Source organism: Harpia harpyja, chromosome 1 (assembly GCF_026419915.1).
Source record: "Harpia harpyja isolate bHarHar1 chromosome 1, bHarHar1 primary haplotype, whole genome shotgun sequence".
NCBI classification, from domain to species: Eukaryota; Metazoa; Chordata; class Aves; order Accipitriformes; family Accipitridae; genus Harpia; species Harpia harpyja.
In genome coordinates this window covers 61,430,273-61,455,333 of record NC_068940.1, presented here as the reverse complement: position 1 = coordinate 61,455,333, position 25,061 = coordinate 61,430,273, and the positions used below count along the sequence as shown (strand labels likewise).

The following is a 25,061-nucleotide window of genomic DNA, read 5'->3' as shown; positions in this document are numbered from 1 at the left end:
TGATCTCTCCTGGTACTTAACGATTCAGGGCAGTATTCAGCTCCTCTATGGCCACAGACCCAATTTTTAGGCAGACACATAAGCTAGTCAGCTAGGCTCTTTCTGTATTCAAAGTAAAGCTCAGTGTAGAATGACCCCATCTCTGGAGGTATCTATGCCTCCTCCTTGATTACAGAGGGTGTCTGCCTGATTAGCTTAGGCTGAAGGCCTGCTTTTTAAGTGGCTGGAATTTAAATGAAATTAATTGCTTTCTAGGCTTCCTACTTCCTGCAAAGGTAGATTGCTAACAGCTCAAGGTCTTGGGATGAAAGCTGCCAGTTGCAGCACAGAGATTTAGCCCAGACTAAGTTAGTAGGAAGTAAAGGGCGGATGGTGGCCAAATGGAATGATACTATGTGTTGGGTCTCTTATACTTAAAATAGTATATGACATATGTGAACCAGTTTTGCTGCTTCGGGCTTTTTAGGTAGATGTGACTTTATATATTTAAAAATTCTAGCTGGCAATTCTCAGTACACTCACTTTCCATATAATTTAAAAAAATCAGATTCAAGCAGTAAGATATATGGAAATTTCCTAAGCATTATAGACTTAGACAACAATGGAATTCTAACCATGAAAAATACGCTGCTTGTATCTCTGACTTTTGGTTAATAATAAAATATTAGCTTACACTGTATGTGGTTCAAAGGAAGCTTCTTCTCTTCACTAGCTTAAGTATGCTGATGATTGAAGTATTCATTATGGGAACCTCGGTTTTAATGATCCAGCAGTTTGATCAGAGCAATAGAATTGGTTAGTTTTGGAATATAAGTAAATCTGCTACATACATAGTGATGGTAGGTCTGGTACCTGTTGCTCATTGCCTGTGGCACAGCCTCCATCCTGCCGTTAACTGTACAAGGAACTCAGAGCAATTGTGCACTTAAATTTGGCACTTACTGCCTGAAGCAGATAGTGTGGAAACCCCTTCTCCTCCTCCCTTCCCTTTCAGAGCAGTATTTGCTGATTTAATTCGTCTGGGGACAAGGCAGCTTTGCGCTGCTCTTCTCTCAAGAGATGGCATGGAACAATCACTGACATATTGCATGTGAGTATAAAAAGGTGTTTGTGTGTGTGCTCGTGTGGTGTGTGGGGGTGTGTGTTGTGTGTATGTTTCGAACCACCCTTTTGAGATTTAATTTCCATTTATTCAAGTGTATCTGTATCAACAAGGAAAACAGCCAGTTCTGCAAATAGGATAGAGGCTACATTCATTTAGCATCAAGGATGCCTTGATCTGGCCAAAAAAGCTTGGGTCTAGGAACTGTGTGGCTGGAGCAGGCAGTCTGGTTTTGGATACCTGCTAAGGGACGTTGGAGTTGTTGCCTGTTTTACTTAGTTGTGTTGGTGCAATTGAAGAGGGAGCAGCTGGCTCAGGGAGGGAGTGGTTTGGAGCACACGTAGGGTATTAGGGTGTCATTTTTACCTGGGTGCTTTTTAATTTTTTTAGGTAATTTGAAGAACGCAGCTCTCATGATAACTCAAACACTGTAATTCATATTGTGGTCTGGAAAGGATAAAGTGTAAAATCTAGCCAGAAGTAACATATGCAATATAGGTAAAAGCAAGTATATACACAACGTATATAAAAATAGGGAAAAGCAATGCTCTTGGCTGCTTTGGGAGGGTATGTAGTTCATCTACGCTTACCATGTGGAACAACAGTACGTTAAAAGCCAAATACTGATATGAGGAGGCTGGCATTCAGGACACCCGCTGATAAGCTGTTCAAGCAATGCAGCTCAGTTACCCCTCCAGGTTGGAGGGGAAGGAGCAGATCTTGATCTTAAGAGCTAGGGCAGCTTTGCTGAATCTGGCAAAATTGCACTGGTTTGCACCATCAAAAGATCTACTTCCTTGCTCTGTCTATTGTAGCATGCCCTCAAGATTGTCACATCATAGATAAAGCATGTCTGTGGATTCCTTTAGTGCAACGTAATATCTTTAAAACTAACTTTGCAGAAGAGGGAGGACAGAAGAGAGAAATCCAAGGGGGGGAAAACCCACTAGTGGTATAATGACTGACTTGGGAAGCAAAATAATGGCTTTCATGATTTGACTGGCCACAGCTCAAATCATCAGGGAGAGTGATGCCTGCCAGGGAATCAAATGGGATGCAATGATCTGGATGCATGCACTAACTGGTTGCTGCTGTTCCCCTATGTGGTGACTTTTCAAGAGGGTTAGTTGGAAGGAATGACAGGAAATCCACCAACAAAGTAAATTACGGTGCAAGTACCATGAGGATCAGAAATCTCCCTCTGACAAGATGGAAAGAAAAATCTTTCAGCATTGCTTTAATTGTGGAATAGTCCCAGGAATGCTGTTGGAAGCAGCAGTCTGTCACCATCACATGTGTATGGCAAAATCATGTAGCGTTAATTCTTTTGCAATCTGTTTTTAGCACTGTTACCCCAAGCTTTATTGTGTTGTGTAATGGTATAATTTTTATTGGTTTTGATTTTGGTTGAATTGCTTTCAAGAATGGCTGCTGTAATATGGAGAATCACATTACACTGGAGAATCATGCTTCAGTAGTGTGCAGAATGAGACCAAAAAATCAAATTAAAAGATAAAGACAAATGAAATTTGATCATCAGCACTGTTTAGACAAGAGTGGAATTACAGCATTAAAAATGTTTTGCTGTTGGAATTCTATTATTTGTTCAAAAAACCCCAAACAAACAAACAAACAAACAATGAGAAAAATCTCATTTAAAAAGTGGAATGACACCCAGAGGCAGGGATGCTTTTGGGTTTCATGGTGCTAGGGACTACAAGTTAGTGTCTGAGGGAAATACACAGTGGTAGGTGTATTTACAGAGATCTTTCAAAGCCTTCACATTCTCTTTTCCTGCTTCAGCCTCTTTCCCATCATTTAACTTTGCAAATGTCCAGACCAGATGCTCCTTCACCACTTACTTTTGCTGATTACAAGTTGCACTGGAAAGCTATATGATACAGTAGTTTGTTAATATTGCATTTTTCCTGGACACATCACAAAAGATGGACCTCGCTGTTGTTAGCAGATTGCGCCTAGTTGGAAGAGGATCACGATTTACCATGTTACTGTCTGCAGGCAATCTGGAGAAAGTGTAAGCTATTGCCAAGGACCCTGCTGCTCAACTTTAGTCTCCTCACTAAGCTACCTCTTCCAGAGTTTAGATGCCTCAGGTTCCCTTGGTCCTCCAAGGAGAGAAGAGCGGCTCCTCCAGAGAGCGATTTGAATTTTAGGAGCTCTGACTCACCTTTGGGGTTGCCTGCTCACTGGAGCGGCAGGGAGCCTCAGGGTTCCTCATTTAGGCACCTCAGCTAGGTGTCTAAAATTAGATGGTACGGATTCCTCCTGTGTTTCTAAAGAAAACAATGCATTTCCTCTGCGTTGCAGAGCTGCTTGGAATAGTTAAGATGAAGTCCAAACTCAAAATAATATTACAGGGGTTTTTTTCCTTTCCTGTGCCCAGAATTTATTGGATGCATTTGGATTTTCACCCATGGTGTGAAGTCACTTTAAATAACACAAAATGAGTCTATGCTGGGAAACATAAAGTAGCATAAATGAAGACAATACTCCAGCACACTGGAGACTGTTCCTTTTGTCAGCGTTTGGTAAGGGAGAAAATGGTAAACCTTGAAGCAAGCAGAAAGCATCAGAACAGCCGAGCATTAGAAAGTCATATTGCCTTCTGGCTGTCATGCCTTAAAAGAACTTAAATGTAGTGGATATTCCTGACAGTGACAATGTCTGATAAAATCATCATAATATGCAGATGGAGTACTTCTAGGAAACAGTAAAACAAAGAGCTTTCAGGGAAGAATGCCATCTCTCCAAAAACAAGCTGCAGTACATAACTGCATTGTTGCTTGTGAGAAATATACCAAGCACCTTGGGGGATTTCAGCTTAATTTCTTCTCTGAAGCTGGAAGACATTTTCTTAAGAGATTTACCAATTCTTGATGCATCATGCCCAGTTCTGAAAAGTGCTGAGCTCTTCTTTGGGATGTTAAATGTTTTCAGGTGACACTGACACCAGTGATGAGAGAGTCCTCGAAAACTGCTCTGAAAAATATCTGCTTGTAAAATTGATTCAGCTGAAGTTTGTGGAAATAAGGTGTTCCAAACAATGTTTTCATGGCAGGACCTGCCTGGTGCTTCTGTGGTCCACTCTCATGGGAACCCACAGTCTCAGGGGTTCCTTACCACTAGAAATCCTGTGTGCTGGGGACCCCTCTGCCACCCGTGTAACCGCTCCTCACCTTTGGATTCATAGCCAGAAGGCTTCAGAATCCATATTGTTATCAAAGTGAGTATTAGGCTAAAGAGCAACCATGTAGCGAGAAGGAGAATGGTTCAAAACAAACAAAAGCAAGAAGTCTTCATGCAGTGTTTGGTTAAGCTGTGTACCTCCCTGCCAAAGGGTGCTGAGGGTGCTGAAGGTTTAAGGTGATTGAACAGAAGACTTTAGACTGTTTATGAACATACAGAAAACACAGCTGGCTCAGGAGGTACCCGAGCTGGTGGTGGCTGGATATCTAGTATCACCACGGCCTGCCTTGTTCTTGATCATTTTTAGCATCTTTATAATTTTTTTAGCATCTATTTTTGGGCAACGATGGAGATATGATACAGAGCTAGATATAGGATACTGGGTTCAATGGACCTTTGGTCTGACCCAGTAAGGCTGAATTTTTTTTTTTTTTCTTAATACTCAAAGTCAAGTTGTCAGTTGATTTAGGATACCTGAGACATTTCTGAAAGGACAAAAATTCAGAGATCCTAATTCTGCTAACTTCAGTGACAGGTACTACAAAAGCATATGGATGCCTGAGGTCTAAATTCATCACTGCTCCTGCGAAATTTGACTGTGTTAGGAACTGAGTCAACAGGAGTACAAGTATGGAAAACCAGGTGGCTAGAGCTCCAGCCCTGCTGAAGTGAGTGGGACTTTTGTCCTTGACTTCTGTGGGGCTAGGATTTTACTTAATGCTTTTATCTTCCTGTTCTCACACTACAAGAGCCAGAGGATATAGGAGTGAAATAACAAGCCATGCCTTTGAGCTGATACATAGAAGTATTTCTGCATGCAATTGGTTTTTCAAAGTTTATGCTTGGGAAAGTATTTGGGTGTAAAATGCAATTAAAAATCTTTCAGTCTTGCCAAGACAAATTTACATAAATAATTTGCCTAGGGATAGGAAGATGGTGTTGCATATCTGTTTGTTATAGGTGGCTGTTTTTTCACAACTTCCTCTAGCATGTATGTTGGAGGATGGCAGACTGGGTATTTGGTTTAATTTGATATGGTCTTTGGTTAAAATAGACTTCCTGAAAACATGCAAACTTCTACACATTGAAAAGTAAAGGGAAAATATTAAAGTAACTGTGTTTTATGTGTTGACAAATTAAATGTTACCATGGCTACCCTGATCTGTTTACAGCAATAATAATAAATATTTTCAATTCACACTGTGCTTTTCATCTCAAAGGATCCCCAGGTGGTTTACAAATGACATACATGGATTGCTCTACATGGCACTGAACTGCAGCCACAAGAACTGCCTAACGATCTATATTGGTACTGCCTGGCAGTGGAAGGTAGAAAATGTACTGTACCCTGAGCTGAATCTGTAGGGATTGTTTGGGAAAGCAGAGTGTAAATGGCAGACCTGAAATCTAGCCAAGAGCTGAACAGCAAAATGCAAAGAATCAGATAGGACCACATATCAAGTTACTCATACGATTTGGTAATTCTTTGAGCAGCTGGATTAAATTTTTACTAGAGCTGGGAAGAGACTGTTTCCTTCTTGAAAAACTTGCAGGTCAAAATCTTTCCCTTTTCACCCTGAGGTGAACACCTCTGCAGTTTTGAAGTTTGCATCCTGCTACAAACAGCCAGTTTAGGGCCCTCTCCAGGGATGCGGGAGATTCGGCTTCTGGCCTTATTTGATCACTTTGCCCTGCTGAGTGACTGTCTTTACTCTTTCTGGGGGAATTCTTCCTTTTGACCTGAATGAGCTTATCAAATTATTACAATTATTTGAAGTAGTATTAGTTGGGGCTTGAACAAGGTATCATTGCAAGGTAATTCAGGTGTGCACAGCTGCTGAATGGCTGGGTCATTTTCTCTCTGGCAATCTGCAAGAAGTGGCCGAAGCTCCAATGAAGGAGATAGAAATGAGCAACGTGGCAGTAGCTTGGTGATCTGGATATTCACCTAAGAAGAGAAATGCTAATAGAACTCTCCTGCTTCCTACATGAGTAAGCCTAAGCCAGGAAGCAAGCAAGAGACTGTCTGCCTGGGTTTTTTTGGAAGAAAGTTTCTCCTGGAACTAAGAAACTTGACTGAAACTTCATGATCCTCACTTGTATCTTCCCACAATTTCTCTTCATGAATCAATGCTTTATGGCTTAAGGAAAAAAATGGTGTCATCAAATAAATAAATAAACCCCCCAAACCCTGACAGTTCCAATATTTACCTTTCCTTTAGATAACATTTAACTTTGTGCTTTCTAGATATAGCGTAATTCTCTATGCTTTTGCTTTCTTAGGCAGAGCATCAGTGCTTATTGTGACCTATATAACCAGTGACAGAGAAAATGATTCCTTAGAAACACTTTATACTGAGACTGTTTTTCTACATTGGTTAGGAGGGGCAGCTACATGATGGAGTCTAGTAAACTGCTTGAGAATTCTTCATTGCAGTGGCTGCCTTTATAGCAGCAACTCTTTTAAATTCCTGAGCTGTGCCTACCCTTCTGAGGTCAAAAATAATTACAGGTGCAAGTGATGAAAATGTTGTATCTAAGTAGTTATTATTATTTCACACTTCAGTCTTTAACGGCCAAGAAACCTGGAAGACCAGGTTCTCCTTCCTGTAAAAAAAAAAAAAAAATTCACAACCTCACTACTGAGCTTTTTTCTTAATGGACTTGCCTGGTATTATTAAGCAACCAAATAATTAAAAAACTGTTAACAAAAAAAGTCTGTTTGGTTGAGGCTCTTCACTGGGCTAGAACTAAGTGGAATTTAAATTAACTACTGGAGTTCAGTAGTGATTCTCTTCCATCCTTTGAAGAGAGAGGATTTAAAAAGTGCTACATTTCTATCTGACTTAAGCTTTTGTTGAGAAACCAAGGTAGGGTTGAGGTTTATACCTTAAACACAGACCGGGTTTGCTGATATTTTGTAAACCTTTTGGTGTGCATTGGGCAAGCTTTTAGCCAACTGTGTCTGAGCTATTATTTTGATGGCAGTCTTCCTGAAACTCAGTGTTTCCATGTGTTTTCCACCCAGAACAATGCAAAACCTGATGAACTTACCTGGCATTTACTTTTGTGCTTGGGAACGTGAAAAATTGGAGCACTTTAGTAGCATGTTTCTATATTAACACACAATACAGGAAAAAGAAAAGGATTGCACAGATTTATGTCAACTGGGATCTGTAACATATTGACAGTGTTTTCTTGGATACCTATTTAGAAAACCTTGGCTTGCTGCTAGCCTTCTGTGAAAACTTTGCCAGCCTTGACTCTAAATTTTATCTGTTCATAGGATAGGGGTGATTTGCCCACCTTTTTCAGTGGATTGCTGCAAGCACTCTGAATCACATTTTTAAACATCATTGGGTAAAAAAACTTTAGAGAGGAGTTTACAAACCATGTGATGAACCACCAGGAGGAGGAAGAACTTGGAAGACTTTTGTGTGTATATGATCGTGTACATTTTGCTCAGTTTACCATCATTACTGCTAAATTACCTTTGTTGTTTTCCCACAGTCACTTGCATTCTTACTTACTGATAATCTTTTGCATTCTGCTGCCGGTTGTGTTTCTGGAGACTCGCTGTTAGTGCAAGTAGTAGATGATGGATTGTGTACTGTAATCTTGGGCTGATTCATTGTCTCTCGAATGATTAAAACACGCTGCTTGTATTTGAAGGGCTGAAATATGAGCACAATTTGCTGCAAGTCAGAAATCCCCATGAGGAAGGGGAGCCACAGAAGCAGGGGCTGCAACATAGCAGGGAATACAAGGAGCGTCAGTGGGTAGATCACAGCAAAATCTAACCTTTCATCTTTTTTTAATTGTGTGCTGACTCCTACACAGGGATTTGACAGATACAGCTGGTTTATTGACTTGGTAGTCTTGCACTAATTGACTGCCGGTTTCCATACTGGAGCCTCTAACCCATTGTTAAACTCTGAGTAGGCACGTCGGTAACATGCCAGCGAGAGTGTTGGGGGGAGGAGAAAGCTGCTGGGTGCATGCCTCTTGGATTCGGCTCCCCGCGCCGGGAGATGTGCGAGGTTGGGTGTGCGTGCTGTCACAGGCAGATATTCAAGGGCAGCTAAGAGTGAGCTTGAGCGCTCTGCTTCCACGGGGGGAGAGAAAGGCTGCTGCTGAAAGTACAAGCTGGCAGGATCATGACAGAGCCAAGCAGCAGAAAGGAAGGATTTAAAAAATGCCGGAGTGCTACTTTCAGCATCGATGGCTATAGCTTCACAATTGGTGAGCCTGATTTAATTCCTCTTCTTTCCTTCATTGTCTCTCTTCTCCTTTCCTCTCTTTCTTTGCGGCTCCAGCAAGTACAGGTAAAAGACAGCTGCTGACAACTGCCTTTTGTCAATATATGCCTTTAAAATGTGTAGATGCCCTGCAACTTTTGTCTGGGTTGGTTTTCCATTCTGCCTTCTGTATTTTCTTCTGCCCAAGTAACTTGCCTTTGATACACAGCCTCCCTAAATCCTTTCCCTGGGTTTTGGCTTGACTTCACTGAGACGTTTGCAGAACTTTTGTTTTGGAACCTTAGCTCAGGAAAGCCTGGGCTTCAGGATTGCAGGTTTCCAACTTGCTAGCTGCGTTTCCTTCCGATGAGCCCAGAACATAACCCTTGGGAGCCTTGGCTTTGTTTCCAATATTTCTTTGTTCACTTAGCCAGTGTTTCCAAATTCTGCAACCTTTTGCCATTTCTCAGTTTGCATGAAGATGTATATAACAGTTCTTGTTGCCTCTCAAACACGAAAAGCAAAATTGCTGGGGCAGGGAAAGATGCGAGGAGACATTAGGAATTTTAGGACTGGTTGTTGTAGGTGTTTGAAGAGTGCAGTTTATTGTTTGTGTTCACTGTCTTAGGGAAAAGTGAGGCTTCTCAAAGCGACAGGTGTCTACTTGTTTTTCCAAGAGACTTGCTGGGCAAAGTTAAAATCTGAGGATTCCCTAAGCAGGCTGCTCTGCTAAAACTGTGTATCTCACTAGGCTATGTTATATAAATCCCTATAGATCTTAGAAACAAAGAATGCTTGCATCCCATTTTAATTTTTAGATGAAATCCAGGTTAAAAGATTTGGATAACTTACTTGTAATAATCAATGGATTCCAATTCCCCTTGAATACTTTCAAGATGACAGAGATTCTATTTCCCTGCAGCTGTGAAATCAGGAAAGTTTTTCATGATTTGTACTAGTGTTAGTGGGTCACAGTTTCATCTAATAACGATGAATACAAGCTTTATATTGGTGTGGAAGGAGGTACCTGTTTATTCCTCTGCTTTACGGAAAACTTGTTTTGCATTTATTAACATTGTGCAAACATTAAACTTGCTGGAAAAAATTGGAGATAGAAATCTATGTTCCATTAAAATATCTTTATGTAGTCATTTGTTAAAGTGCACATAGCATTTTAAAGGTGAAACTGCCAGGCAAATGTTACTTTGCAAATTTGTTTCTCTAATGGGAAGGTGGTAGTCCCTCCACAGGTTAAGTTGCAACATGCTCAATTTTGAACTCTCCCCCTCTCAGCATCATTACTAATAGTGTTATTTCATCAGTTTGTGTCAGTCTGGGGGAGAAACATTTCCTTTTTGAGCCTAGGCACATTATCTGAAGACGCTGAACATTTATGACTGTGCCTAATAATTTTTTTTGTTCATGAACAAACCAACAGGTTTGCTGTATTTGTTGCTCTGGTGTCTTTATTGCTACTCGTGCTCACAAAACTACTACACCAAATTTTGGATCAAATGACTGAAGATTAGAGTTGCAGGGTTTTCTGCTTCTTAGGACAGTTGTTGCATAGGAGTTCCTGTGCTATTTTCTTCTATTTGGTGCGCACAACCAGCATATTGATTCTCTGATCTGTGCATTATATAACATTTATTTTTATATCTGGGCAAGTGTGCATTGGATTGACTCACATAACCATGAAAACTTTGTAAACATGCTATCTAGTATTACCAGCACTGTGTGGTAGACAGATCTGAATGATTCATGTATCTGTTAATCTTTATACTGAAGAAAATGAATATATCCAAAAGATCCCACAGCAACATTAGTGTGTCAGGGATGGGCTTAAACTTCTTTTTTCCAAGAGATGAGACTTCTGTGTAGGTATCTAGTTATGCAAATTTTTAAGAAATTCTTGGGAAATGCTCAGCTGTTGAAGTGTCAGCTGTGAGAGAAGGCTGCTACTCTTGAGGAACAGAGTAATACCAGGTTGACAGAAATGAGTTTCCATTTGGGGGGCAAAAGAAAATATTTTGCATTGATTCATCTTTATACTAACTGCTAAGAAAGGATGATTTTCACAGTGTTTTGAAAAATGACTGCTTACAATGAGCCTTAATGAAAATTTTAATGAAAGACCTGGGCCTGACATCAAACATCAAAGTATGTGGTCATGGAAGAAGGCTGGTGCAAGAGCTCCTTGCCAATGGCTTGCAGTTAGATAGCCTTGTGTCTCTGGAGATGGTCAGCATCCATTCACACAGCAGTGCAAGCTAGAGCAGCTTCTCGACTGCTCTAATTTTCACTTTGGTTCCTTAACAGCACTGGTGGTGGGACAGGAGAGCTGTGGGAACTCCACATTTCCCAAGAACTTCAGAGATCCCTGTGGAAGAAAGGGATGTGCCATACCAGAAAGGCAAATGTATGCCAATACTCGATAGCCTTCTTCTGTACGAAGAAACAAGGTAGTTGCAAATCCCTTTCCTCCAGATACCACCCTTTCGACAGAGACCCTGAGGAGGACTGAGGTGTGTTGCTCTATGCCCACTGAGGATTTCCGTATGGTTTTAGATATTCTGCTTTTATGGACATTTTGCACTGGTAGCATGATGTAAAGGGACTACAGTGGAGCCACAGTGTGAGCCATTTAGTGGGACCGTTGAAGACAGGAATCATGCAATTTGCTTTGCTCTAGAAAGTTCAATGTATCTCTGATGAAGGCTTCAGGATCTTTATTTGCCATGGTCTATGTCAGCAAATTTCAGAGGCCATGAAGTTTTGTGTACACAAGTTATTGTATTTGAGCTCTTGTTTAACTTTGGCTACATTTTCCTCCACTAAAAGTAAAGCATAACAGAATGGCAGCTGAGTTTAAAGGAAAAGAAATTAAGAGTTATGGCCTATTTTTTTTTGTCCTGCGCCTTGTGTCATCACTCCTGTGCAAAAGAAAGGCTATTAAATCAGAATGCCAGTGTGTTACTTACTGACTTTACTGCTGTAATTGACTGACTAAAAGTGCAAGACAGAGAAACATCTACTGTCTTTAAATCTGGGAAAATGGTAAACACAAACATTAACAAGAGGATATTTTCTTTCTGCATTTATCACCCTCCTGTGACTAAGAGCTAACTTCATTAAAGCTCCCACTGTCTGCTTTTCATATCCAGAAGCACCTGGCAACACTGTTTTGTCCCGTCCAATGTATCTAATAAATTTATTTTTATAGATTAGAATGAAATGAAGTGACGGCGAGTGCTGCTGTAACTCAGGTGTTGCTGGAGAGGAGGGATGTGGTACTGAAACACCTAGTCTAGCTCACAGCAGTTGTTTCTAAGTCACGCAGGAAAGTTTCTTTAGGAGGACACTGTCCCCATTTTGCATGCAAAAGCTCTCCCTCCAATTATTACAGAAGATCTGAGTTTTGCTCAGTGGTGCTTTTGGGCCCTATTTTGAAATAATTATTTTAAGATGTGGTTTTCTTAATGTTGCTGGAGTTTCTTATGTTGCAGTTCACTACTTGAAGCCCATTTCAACATCCCTTTCAATGTCACAGGTAGAACAGCCAAAGTAGTTCTTGCTGGTCCCTCTGACAGATCACTTCAGAAATGCCTTCTGTGTTTTGGTCAAAGAAAACATTGCTTGAGGAGATGCGCGTGCTGTGTTGGTCTGAGTTGGAGCAGGGAAGATTGGAAGCAAACTGAATATTGAACTCAGCTTTGTTAGGATAAGGAAAAATACCTTCGGCTCTGTGTCGCATGCTTAGCTTTTAAAGAAAACGCTGCTGTGGATTTTCTGTAATTCTCTCTTGAAAGGTTGTCCATTAGGAGTGGAATAGACAGGAATGGGTTTTTTAAATTATTCTAGGAAGAAACCAGAGAAATAAGAGCAATTCCAATTTTTATACTGTATTTTGGGCAGAGAACTGTGTACATTGTAGCGATTAACTGTTTTGTTCTTGTGTATTGATTTCCACCCTTATTGGAGTTCGTCATTCATCTGAGGGTGACGACAGCTTTGCAACCTACAAGAGAGGCAGGTTTCAGCAGAAGACACCCATAGACCCATACACAGTCCATTTTCATGGAGATTTCCTTTAATTCTGCCCTTAGTTGCCTGTAATAAAAAATGTCATTCTGACTGAAAGCACACTGTAATTATAAGGTGCTGACAAATCTCTTGCTAATTCTGCATGTGCGTCACTCGTAGCCTTCCTTCAAAGGAGGTCTGGGAGAAATGTCTGTCTGTGGGGTCAGTCCGCTTTCAGGGAGGGAGGGAGTTATCTCTGCCTGCACACGAACAGTGTCCCTGGCAAAAAGGTGAAGGGGAATGCATAGCCACCACTCCTGCTTTGGATTATAGCCTCTCCTTGTCTTTGTACCTGAAGTCTATAATTTTCTTTGTTATGACATAATACAAAAGATTTAAAAAACAACAATGAAACCCCCCAAACTTTTTTTTTTTTCCCCTCCCCCCCTCTCTCCTGATAGACCTTACTGAAAGGATATTTTCTCAATAAGAGCTGTTAGGAAGCACTGATGACTTCTCTGTAAACAGTGGAACACTGTCATCTGAAATCTAAGTTTATTAATATAATATAAATACTAAGCTTGCAACAGGACGTGAGATTTTTTAATGTAATTTAAGGAAGTCTGATGTAATTATAATAGACTATAAAGAATTAAAATCTCTTCCAACATAGTCCTAAACCCAACAAATTCACCCAAAGAAAGCTGTCAGCAAATAGATTGTGAAATAAAGCTCTAAAGTTATGGGAGTTTTTTCTGCTCCCTCCATTACAAAGTTGTGTTTTAGCTTCAGACCAGTCTGGTCTCTGCTCTGCCTGAAAATACACCTGAAAGGAGTCTGCATAGTTGGCATGCGTATGGGTGAGATACCCTGCTGGCCCTTGGTATGGGGTGGATGGTCTCTGCCACAGTGATGGGCAATAGGAATTCCTGCTGTTGGTACTTAACCTGCAGCTGCTTCTATAAAGGGGTGGTGATGGTGATTTCTGTGGCATCTACAGGGTCTCGATATTGCACTGACATCTTTGATGTTGCAGGGGTGGACTGCTGTAAGATAAGTAAATGATTTTGAAAAGACTGCAGTGGTAGTTCTTGTGTGGCAAAAAGCCTGGCAATGTTTTCATGGAGCTCTGCCCGCTCGCCTGTGTGGATAGTCTACCTTATCACTGCTACCTGCTGTTCACAGCTGTGTTCTGCTGCTTGTATCTTGGCATCCAGAAACACAGCGAGTGTTTGCGGCTGTCCCATTCTCTGTCAGAGTTGTTTTGAGTGAGAGGTTACCATGCAGGGTTGCACACCAGGTTCAGCAGCAGCTCGCAAAGGATCAGATTCAGATTGCGGATCCCTCTGGCAGGGTCACATCAAAAGTGCTATTTTCCTTCCTCCTCTTGATTTTATTTCTCAGGGAAGCTGTGAACAGTAAAACCTTTGTAGCATGTTTTGGATGTGAGTGAATGGGCATCCCTGTTCTCTGCAGCTGAGTGCTGTACGTGGGAAAAAAACCTCCAGAGCCCTGGGTGAGGAGACATGTTAATGGACAAAACTGTTGTCATCACTGTCAGGAAGTGTTCCTTTAATTACTTCACGTGAGTTTTGGGAGGTTTTTGTGTTGTTTTTTTTTTAAGGTTGACGAGTTACATATGTCCAGGTCTTGGTGCTCGGTCACCTCTAAGTCTAGCTTCAGGACTAATGTCACCAAATGGTCTAAACTCCTCAATGTGTTGGGAATAAGATTCACTAATTGAAAGTAGCTATGAAAACTCAGCTTGTGGAGCAACAGAGCTCCCAACACAAGGTGCAATTAGGGCAGAAGGTGGAGACACCTGGTTGGAGATGGGGACTCTTGTTCCCTTTGTGCCAGATCCCAGACCCACCGTGCTGTTTGTCCCCCTGCTCATCTTCTGTGAGGGAAGGAAGCGCAGTCACTCCTCTTGTTGAGACAACAAATGCTCGTTGCTGCCTACCAGGAGGGGCCCCATTTTACCATGGTGAGAAATAGCGTTGCCCCTGCTTTTGTTTTCTCTCTGGTCTTTGACCAACTACTCCTGCTCCCAATGCCTTCTGAACTGATGCAGCAAGATTAGTTACACATTTCAGATTTGCTAGAACGCCCAAAGTTCAAAAGAAATAAACAGGCACGAACTCTTCTGTGCCTTTTGAGTTTAGTTTTAGGCAGGCAGCCAGCCAGACCTGTTCCTGAGCAGGCAGGCTCTGACTGGGAGCAGCCTTGCCTCATTCACAGCCCCAGCTGGCTCCCTCTGCCATGTCAAAAGCTAGAGGTCTGCATCCTCCTCCTCATACTGCTGCTGTGACGACCAGAGTCTAGGAGCTTTCAAACCTAATTGCCTTTGGGGATTTGCATTTCTGCTGCAGATCTTCTATTTTAAACCCTTGTGCTGTACTAATTGGTCTATTTTCCTGATGTAGTGTAAATGCAAGCTCATTTTTCCAAGTTCTGTAGCTCTGCTTGAGTAAGAAAGCAAATGGCTCCTGGACAGATCCTGCACTGATCTGTGTACTGGTGCAAATCAAGTCAAGAGGCAGGATCCTGGCCAACAGTAAATCTGTATCACTCTGCTGCAGTTGGGAGAACTGCAATGATTTAAATGAGGAAACGATCTGTCCTGGACAGTCTTTTCCTGTTAAAGCAAACGCTGCTATAGGTTCGAGAAGGAGCTGCCCTATGTACAAGGAAGGCAAATCACACAGCTTTTCCACGGCTTGCTTCTAAGACTTCATCAAGATTATGCTGATATGATTTTGCTCCCCACTTCTCCGTGTCTGGTGACAGAGCTTGTATCTAATGATCCTGTTGAAACTCAGTCCCAGATTTCTAATAGCTACAGGCTCAAAATTTTCAGGCCTGGGAACTTAACCCTCATGATTACATCAATAGCCTCGCTCTACGGCTGTGTGCAAAGTCGGAAGCATGGTGCAGGGAAAGTTGTAGTAATTACTGAACAGATGCACTTAATGAGGTCTCTACTGGCTTCCCAGCTGGTGAGTTGAGCCATGCTCTGGGACAATGTGACAGCAGTCACTCGGGTCATTGTGTGACATCACATCCTCCCCCTTGTTGTCATAGCAGCTGCAATCAGCCCCCTGAAAATTTCCCTCAGGAAGACTGCAAACATCATCTCTCTCCATTAAATGGCAGCGCATGGTGCTTAGTCTCTTGCTGCTGCTCCTGCTGCATGATGCTACATCTTCTGTTGATTTAGATTCTGGATCTTGAACTGCTGTAATGGATCTAGTCCCCAAAATTTGTACTAGTGTTTTCCTCTTTATGCTTTATCCTTGTCCCTCTTTTATTTTGTACTTCATGAATGCCAGTGTGATTTAGTTTGAATCATGTCAACTGAAAACTAACCTTTCTTCTCTAGTCCCACCACACAGCTAAGTACATACAGAAAATTTCCAGGGGTTTTTTTGTATTGCTAGTTCAAGTAGAGCAAGTTAGTAAACCACTTTGGAAATAGGCTTAAGTAAATTTTATAAATATGTTAACTTTCTCTGAAACTACTTACAGCAAAATGTTCCTCTGCTTAGAATACTGAGTTTGCGTTTGGGGTTTTTTATGATCCCTAGAGATAAAGATGAATAATTTACACATACCGGGCAGATACTCTTAAGAAAACCTAAAAGAAGATTTTCATTCAGGCCATGATTCTGCTGTTGGATGTGCACATGAAACCTTACCAAAGTCGCAGGGTTTTTCAAAAAAGTGGTCCTCAGTTAGCTGCAGGCTGAGGAGCTCCGTTGCATAGTGATAAAAGTGCACTCCATTGTTAAATGAAAGCAATTGGTATTTTTATCAAATATCAAGTGGGTACAATTGCAATTGCTAGAAAGTGAGCAAGGAGTGAAAATGCATGGAGAAAAAGGGCTCTGAAATTTATAGGTGCTACTGACAGCTATGCTCCAAATGCAAAGTGTTGTTTTCCTCTCCCATTAAAACTGGCGTTTTGCAGGATAGAATGTTTTACACACTGCTGTGCGTGATGTGAATAGCAGAATACTAGGCCCATTTAGTTTATATTGATTTCCTCCTCCATTCCCAAAGCTGTGATTATTACTGGACATGTATACTGTTAATAATCACTATTTCCCTTGAAATGTAAAAATGGGATTTTTAGGATGTTCAGATGTCCTTATTTGCTCTTATTTGGTGGCACTGTACAATGTTTTATTAGTCTACAGGAGGGTGATGGTCTTTTCTGCCAGCTGCCGGTCCTTGACTTAAAGACGATCTATGATGTTCTTTCCACCTTGAACATTATCATAATTCAGAATTGCAGGCCAGATTATGTTCTGACTCTTATACAAACCTCGTAACTCAAAACATAATTTGGCCTGCAGTGTGTATTATTTTTCTGAACATGGCCATATGAGCAAACCTAAGAAATCTCTGGCAAAACTGTGGGTTTTTTTCATTGCCAAAATCTGCAATATTAAAATAGAACTTGATAATCAAAGCTGATTTCAATCTGAGTCATAGGGAGGGTGATCTATATTTTATAGTCCATGTGCTGTATATATGGTGTATAGTAAAAAAGGTGTTGAATGTGTATATAACTGTTATAACAAGGGACTGTGGTAGATTCTACTGCTGTTCCAGGAACGTAAATAATTTTTCAGCATGAATTTACAGAATCTCATTTCATGGCTCCTCAAATAACAAAAGCTGTGGGATTTTCCAGAGCCCCAGCTGTTGGCTAACTCTGCTGTTACAAAAATCAATGGATATCTTTAGAAAGTCCGGAACAGGACACCCTGTGCTACTTTTGAAAGTTCCTTTGCAGATAAAGAGTTAATTTCTTTCTGGTAACCTCAACACTTAAATAGAATTCCAGCAGGAAATAGCTAAGACCTAATGACTGCTGCTAACCTTAGCTTTTAGTTGATTGTCTGCTTTTCATAAATTATGCAGTACATATAGATCAACTGATAATGAGCGTCTTGCTTCACTTCAGCAGAATGAATTCTGAGTTTTCACAAGCATAATTCAGGGTAGATTTGAGCTGAAAGTGTTTAATGACTTTTGGGTGCATGTTTCTTCTGCAAAAATGATTGATTTTTCCACGATGTGAATTTTGGTTGTGAGAGCACTGGATATTAAGGTGGTTGTTTTACCTCTTCTCCCTTTTAAACATAGATAGAAATTATTACATGGAAACCTCCTGCCTAACAGTGCAAAGCCACAGCATGCTGATGTGTGTTGGTGCTGGAGCCTGGCACACTTGAATGATGATTATCCCAGAACCTGGTTGAACGGGAGGTGTAACAGCTCCTCCGTGACTGCAGTTTGCAGCCCACTTTGCTGCAGAGAGCAGACACTGATTGCTGGTAACTTTAATTCCTCTGGCTGTGAAGTTGAGCCCTTTCCTCTTGGCTGGCCCTGCTGCAGGAGAAACCTCTGGGAGAGACACAGGACAAAGACAAACAGCTGGAGGAACCCTGACCAAACCACTGCTGTTTAAAATGCCACCTGGGAGTCATCACAGCAGCCTGGGGAAACCAGCGGATCCTGGCTGTTATTAAGTGTTGTACATGAGTTTCACTTGGACAGGCTGAAGCTGTGACTTGAATATGGATCCATGTCAGGTGGTGTTAGATCCTGTAACTAAGCAAATGCCTCAACTATCAGTCCAGCTAACGCTCCCCAGCATTCCTCCATTCCCAAAGTATCAACAGGTTATTATTATTACGGTTGCTACGTGGCTTCATGGTATTATTCCTGTCTCCATGGCTAATGCTTAAGGCTTAATTGTTCTTGAGTCAAGGGAAGTGTAAGTACTGAGGATGGCAATTACAGCACTGCTGATAACTTGGATCCACTTGCTCCTGGAAGATGCTTCTGTCGGCTTGACAACACGATCAGAGTAAATTTTCCTTCATGGGAGAATATGTTTATTCTTTAGTGATGTTTGCTGCCTTATGTTCCAGTCTAATGCTTCCTATTAATCAGAATTCATTGTGCCATTTAAGTGAAGTGGCATTTTTGAAGTGAAATTCTGCACGACGACTTGTCATTTACTCTCTGATTGTGTTTGCCTACTTGCCCTCTGAAGCAGCAACAATAATTTGAGCCTTCTGTTTTATTAGCTGTCATTTACAGTAACACTTTATGTGCATAATTATTTTTCTCTAGCTCTGCACTGATACTCAAATGAAACCTCTGGGATGTGTTCCCAGCTGGTTGTGTGTTTACATGTTGTATTCAGTCACTTGCATTTGATCTCTCTTACATTGTTTGTGGCAAGCAAGTTTCATGTCCTTTTGGGAAGTTTTTAGCTTTGATTACTTAAGTGTTTATTAAGCTCTAATCTGTTCAGATGCTTTGGATAAGCCTTCTCAGAGAATGCCTGTATCTTTAGGTCCCTAAGCCAAGCCGCAAAGGAAATTTGGCCTTTGAGCACTTTGGGGAAATTTTGCCTGTAGTGCATAGGTGCTGTTACAAACATCTTTTTGAATTGGGAAGAGGAGGGTGTTTCCATGTTGGTGAAATGAGTGTTACGCTGGAAGAAGAGGGGGAAGATTTTAGACTTGGAGTTGCCCATCTTTCCCCAGCTCCCATAGTCCTCTCCACCCTTTGGCAGTAAGATGCCCGAGCCCTGCTGCTTGCTGGCGCTGCTGCTAACCAAGAGGAGCTGATGGAGTTTTTTGGCATTGAAAGTCTTTCAAAGGAACCTGGAGGAAGAAAGAAGGGAAGACAGGACATGCTTTGGGTGTCAAAATCTCTCTCGATAGCTTTGCTAAGACTAATTTGTGTTTCTAAAGAAAATGATACCGTACCTTATGGACCTTGAACTCCTAAATCCAAATGATGCAAATTGAACAATGCATTGGGAATTTGTGAAAAGAGAGGAGCAAATATCCTAATACTTTAGTAGTTGTGAAATAGGCTTCTAGCGAAGCTTACTACTCCAGAATGAAGCACAGGGAAAACTTTGGACACACAAAAATGAGTCTTAGGCTGCACAATTATTTTTTAAGTTCATTCAAAATATTCCTTTTCAATTTTAAGATTAGCTTGATGTATTAGTAGATTTATCACATCCAGTAAACTGCCTATGCAGATGGCACATGCCTTGTTTGTCATCTTCACTACAAAATATTTATTTGTTCTTGTTTGCAATAAGCTGATTGTTGAAGTCACCGAGCAGCATTCAAATGGCTAAGACATTTGTGACTGCTATATGAAGTCATATTTGATACCTTTGGGCACTCAAAATGGAACAAAGAACAGAATCTTTTGAAATTGTGTGTCATTACCATCAAATAATATCTGATAGCTAAAAAGAAATAATTTTTGTAATATTTTGAATTTTCATCTTGCATTGCCTTTCAGTCTATTTAAGGCCGGTACTTGTATACATAATTTCATATTTGTTAAACAGCTATAAACTGCAGGAGGGATTAGCATTGGAAAATGAAGGCATTTCTTAGTATGGCTGCTGAAGAACAAAACAACAGCAGTTCCAAAACTTGTTAAAGAAAAATAGCAGTGAGGAGCAGGAATAGTTAAAGAACATAGGGTTAAGGATTTAGCCTGTATTTCTTGTTCAGTCCAAATTCCTAACAATATCAGTGGTAAGAGAAAGGAATTCAAAATTATGCCCAGGTTATTTAATGTTTGAAAATGAGGCTGGTATTTTGCATAACAATAATGTTTTTTAAATGAAAGGAGCATTTGCTTTACAGTTCATTGTGGCTGGAGGGCCATGTGCCACAATACTTACAGGTGAAGTGTCTAATCTGGTAATCTTGCTCCCCCTTGGAATTCAGTGATCTAAAGTGGGCAACAATCGTTGGTATTACTCTCTCTTCTCCAATCTTTTGCTGATGTAATTCATGCCATTGTAAGGCATTCTTGATCACTGACATTTTGGGACACAGGTGAACAAAGCAGTAAGTGGAAAATAAAGCAGACATAGTTGCACAAAGTGGCAGATATTCACAGAAGCATAAGTACAAAGTCAGGATGAGGCATGGACATTATATGCCACTTAGGTTACAAAACATGCAGTTGGACTTCCCCAGTGAAAGAGACTGTTTAAAAACCCCCAAACAACCCCAAAACACAACCCAAAACAAAACGCCAAAACACAACCCAAAACAAAAAACCAACCTGAAAGAGAAAAGTTACAGATGATACTGTTAAATATTTTTAAAAAGACAGCACGTGAGAAGATTCTGTAAAGAAGCATGGCAGAACCAAAGAAAATCAGTGAAGGCAGGAACTAAAGGAGAAGTATCTTGAGCTCAGTCATGCATTTCTATGTGATTAGTCCCATTACAATAAATGAGAGTACTTACTACTGCAAGAGCTGCCAAATTAGACTCGTTCGTAATGATAACTTTTAAATATAGAAGATACTTTGCTTCAGGAGCTCAGTCATATAGCTCTTAAGTGCTATGCCCAATGCATATATGAAGTAGTGTTTTTGTGGATTTTAAGAGGGCTCTGTTCCCAGGACCTTTCAGTAATATGGGCAGATGCTTCCACTGAGGTATCTGCATATTTGTCATGCCTCCTGCCTCTTCCTGGGATACACCTGAGAAAAGAAGAGAGCAGTTGTCTCAGAACTACTCAGTAAAATATAGTCAAACTCCTTCCTCTGCAGAGATTTACTGCTGTAAGACCTTTAAAGGAGCATGGGTTTAACCCCCTCTGTGTTGCATCCACAGCATCACATGTATTGAGGCAGAAGGTCTTATACCATTGTCATATAGCTCCTTGAAGGTAGTTATACCTTCTGCCATGCACTTGTAGGGCCAGCAGATAGCTCCTGCTGCACAGAGAGACCGCAGCTGGTTTGTCCTGATGAGCAGATGACCACCTCCTGACTTCTGAGCACAAAGCCCTAAATTATATCCTATTTTCAGCCAGAAAACTGAGTGTCTGCTGTGTGGGACAGACTTGGCGTTGACCGTGGCCTGCTTGCTCTTGGAGCTGCTGAAGTAGCACTGTCTCTAGAAGGAGCCAAGGGATTTTTTCCTATACAGGATCAGGGATGTGCCTTAAAAACCAAGTTGTCTGCTGGGAGATGTGGGGGAGATGTAGCATGTATTATTGCCTAGTTCAGTCTGCATGGTATTTGCAATGAAGTCACTTAACAGTATTGCTGATGAAAAAATGAATCACTTTTCACAGGCATTTCATTTAGTGGCTTTCAGAGGAACAAAACAAACAGAAGTATTTTTCCTTGGCTAATGTTTCAATTTAAAGAGCCATATGTAACTTTTAAACTAAGACTGACATTATAGATTAGCCAGTGTCAGTGTTTTGTTCAGGGCCTTCACCAAGGGTATATATTCAAGCACAGTGCGATAAATGCTCTGACTCAGGCCTTGGATCTTTCCTCCTTTTGTCACAGGTTGACAGCAACTGGATGTGAAGCTTGGTGAATCTTTTAAAGATATTAATTTTAAATTTATGTAGTAGTAAGACAAAGCTGTCCTCTTTAAAGTGGGAAGACAGCTTTGGGGGAAGAGTATACGTTATACTGGTCACTACTTTCATGGGTATTGGTAGTTTATGTGAAGTAATAATGATAATGCAGGTTACCTGGTGGCATTTTTCAGATCAGAAGTGCTTAATGGTTTGGCTGTACTTGCTTCAAAGTGGAGACTTAAAAAAAGGAGTTAAAAAAGAGCTTTTATTTGAAAACGCACAGTATCTTTGCGTGAGTAAATCCTTTTGCATCACGACTGGAGACCAGCTGCTGCAAAGGCAACCGAGAAGAGCCTTCTGTAGGTACTTGCTGGCAGATTGCCAATGAGAGGGAACTGGGAAGCAGCACTTGGTTTCTATATGCACCAGAAGCTTTAGTTATTGACCTGAATTTCAATTGCTTGAAACAATTATATCAGATGGGATCATGTCACCAGTCCACCTCTGCTGCAAGCTGGTAGAAAGCAGACAAGCTGAAAAGGAAAGAGACACATGATGGTGCTCCTAACACCTGCACCGGCAGCTTATGAAGTGGTGTAGCATTACTGTATGGTTGACTTGCTGTGTTGCCTGTTAATGAGAAATTTATTTACCTGGATTATCTTTCTTAGCTTTTTGCACATGCCGTTCTCTGTTTGTGAGAAACCCTTCCTGTCTGTGCCACCTGGCAGGTAGGCCAGAGCAGCGTGACGTTTTGCTAATTAAAGGTCGGGCTTGATTTCACAAGTTGGAGAAGACAAAACCTGCCCTGCTCTTGGCCTGCTCTCTGAAGCACAGGCACATAAGCACAGGGTCTTTTTGTATCCTGGGTTTAAGGTTATGCAGTGCAGGGTGCTTTATTGCTGCAGGGCAGTATTTCTTACCCAGCCACTCAGAATGGAGTCCTGAAATAGGTCTAAAAGTCCTTTATATCTGATCCCATGCTGCTTGTAAAGTAAGTAAATAAAGGGTGCATGCACTAGTGCTAAAGTGTATATGGGGGAATCCTGTGGGACCTCAGCAACGCCTGCAAAGTGACCATGACTGAAGGAAACTAGAAACTGAGTGCACTCCCATTAGTGAACCACTTTTGCAATATTTCTAGAGCCATTCTGCACAGGGTTGTAACTGAAATAAAACTTTAAATTTTTATTTTCATCCTGTAACTCACAAGCAACATGCTTTAAGTTAGCCTTACTTTGAGCAAGGATTGGGCCTCATGACCTTTGAAGGTTGTTCCCAACCAAAGTTGTTCAGTGATTCTATAGGTGAATGAAAAGGTTCTCTAGATTAAGATAAGGCAAAAAAGAGAATCATACTTTTAAAAATGATTTTTTCTTTCAGATTCTACTTCCTTTCTTAATTTTTGCATATTGAGACAGGATTTTATTCTCCCATTGAAAAGAATGGCAAAAAGTTCTGCTAATTTCAATTGGATCAAGGCTTGGATTTTCACAGACAGAAATGCATTTACATTGCATTTAGAGGGAAAAGCAGGGCACCACCTTCTTTAGTTTGAAGCTTCTCTTACAGAGTCTTTTGAAAGTATCGTGGGCAATGGGCAAAGTTTGTGCAGTGTATCTTTCTTCCCTGTAAGTAGCAGGAAGGCTGTGACAAAGGACAGGTGACAATAACAGGATTGGGTGGTCTGCTGTTCACATTCGGCCTCCTGTTCCTGAGACAGTGCACAGAAGAGGGAGAAGGGAGACTTCTCTGATGATTAAAACTGAGTTGCCGAACAGTTAAGGGGAGGCATTATGGTGAAGTCTTTTCAAAAAAGAGGATGTAATGCTCCTTCTCTCGCATGCAGGATGGGCAACCAAGGACGAGTCTTTCACGGCCTGCTGTCCATGCAAACCTGCCAGTGTTGATAGGTGAAAAAGCAGTAAAGTGCAGGGCATTTCCAGTCAGAACTACCACTGATGTACTTGAGCTGTGAATTCACTCTGCTGTATGGCACATGCAATGGTCATCTGTCCAGGATTCCTGTGATTAAAAGAGCCAGCAGGTCTGTCTGCCTCTACTTGTCTTTCTGTCAGCATGCAGCTGAAGTGCTGATGTTTTGAGGAAAGAAAGGAATTTCTGAGGCCTCATTTTAAATATGCATGTGTGTATTTGTGTGAATTTATGGAAACAGGGAGGTAAAGAAACTATGCAGCAATTGTACACTAATTTAGCAGAGGTATAAATGACCAAAGGTATAAGGCAGTGAGGACCTGGGATTTGAAAAAGCTCCAAACAGAAGAGAGGGTTACTTGAAAAGGCATTGTTTACACTTAGTTGCCTTCCTTGCTGCACTCTTTCAGCCCCTTGGCTTTTGGGATTTCCTGGGGAAACATTAGAAGTGTCATGTAAGGAAAGAGGAATGGGGCAAATTACACGTTAGTAAGCAGATGTAAGTCTCCTCCAAGGGAAAGGCGGAACAAGGTGTGGGCTTCCTGGCATATGCTTCCCTGAGTGCTGTCTAGGTGTGCTCTGGGTCACCTCTGGGCTTGGATGATGCCCGAGGTCCCTGCCTGGCAGGGAAGGGAAGGAGAGCAGGCGTCAGAGGAACTTCCTCAGGAGTCCCAGTCACAGCCAGAGGGCTAAACCTGGATCCCCCTGGGATTGCAGGCTGGAACAAAAGGGCAAAGGAAATGGTATGTAATTGGTCCTTATTGAAAACAATGGCATTGTTGCCTTGTAAAACCAAATATTTTGTGAATGAAGCTTCCAGAGACGGCATGTCATGGAGTTCCTGTAAAGTGAACTCTCCTAGGAGCTGGTAACCAAGAGAGAGCCCACAGCATGTTTATATTCTCTGCTGAGTATGACCTGTCCATGCATAGGAAGATATCTGATGGAAACCTGAGTGGACAGAGTGATGATTGCAGGAGTGCATACAGCTTAAGAATTAAAATGGGATGCTGGAAAGGAAAAGATGCAAAACATAGAAAATGGCAAGTTCATCTCTTGAGAAAGAAAAATCAGAAATGGCTATTTCCTCTCCCAGTCACCTCTTGCTTGGTCTGATATAAACACAACTGAAATCAGAGGCAATGGGTCCTCTTTTCTAT

At 41.3% G+C, this 25,061-nt stretch overlaps 1 protein-coding gene across 2 annotated transcripts in view; it reads left to right on the top strand.

Moving 5' to 3' along the window:
* Positions 1-8,341: 8,341 nt before the first annotated feature.
* PDE1C (phosphodiesterase 1C) overlaps positions 8,342-25,061 on the top strand; it is a 334,278-nt gene continuing 317,558 nt past the window's right edge. For both annotated transcript variants that reach the window (XM_052796719.1, XM_052796779.1), the window contains exon 1: positions 8,342-8,551. In XM_052796719.1, coding sequence (XP_052652679.1) covers positions 8,467-8,551 — 85 coding nt within the window. In that variant the 5' untranslated portion in view covers positions 8,342-8,466. The remainder of the gene's footprint in view (positions 8,552-25,061) is intronic.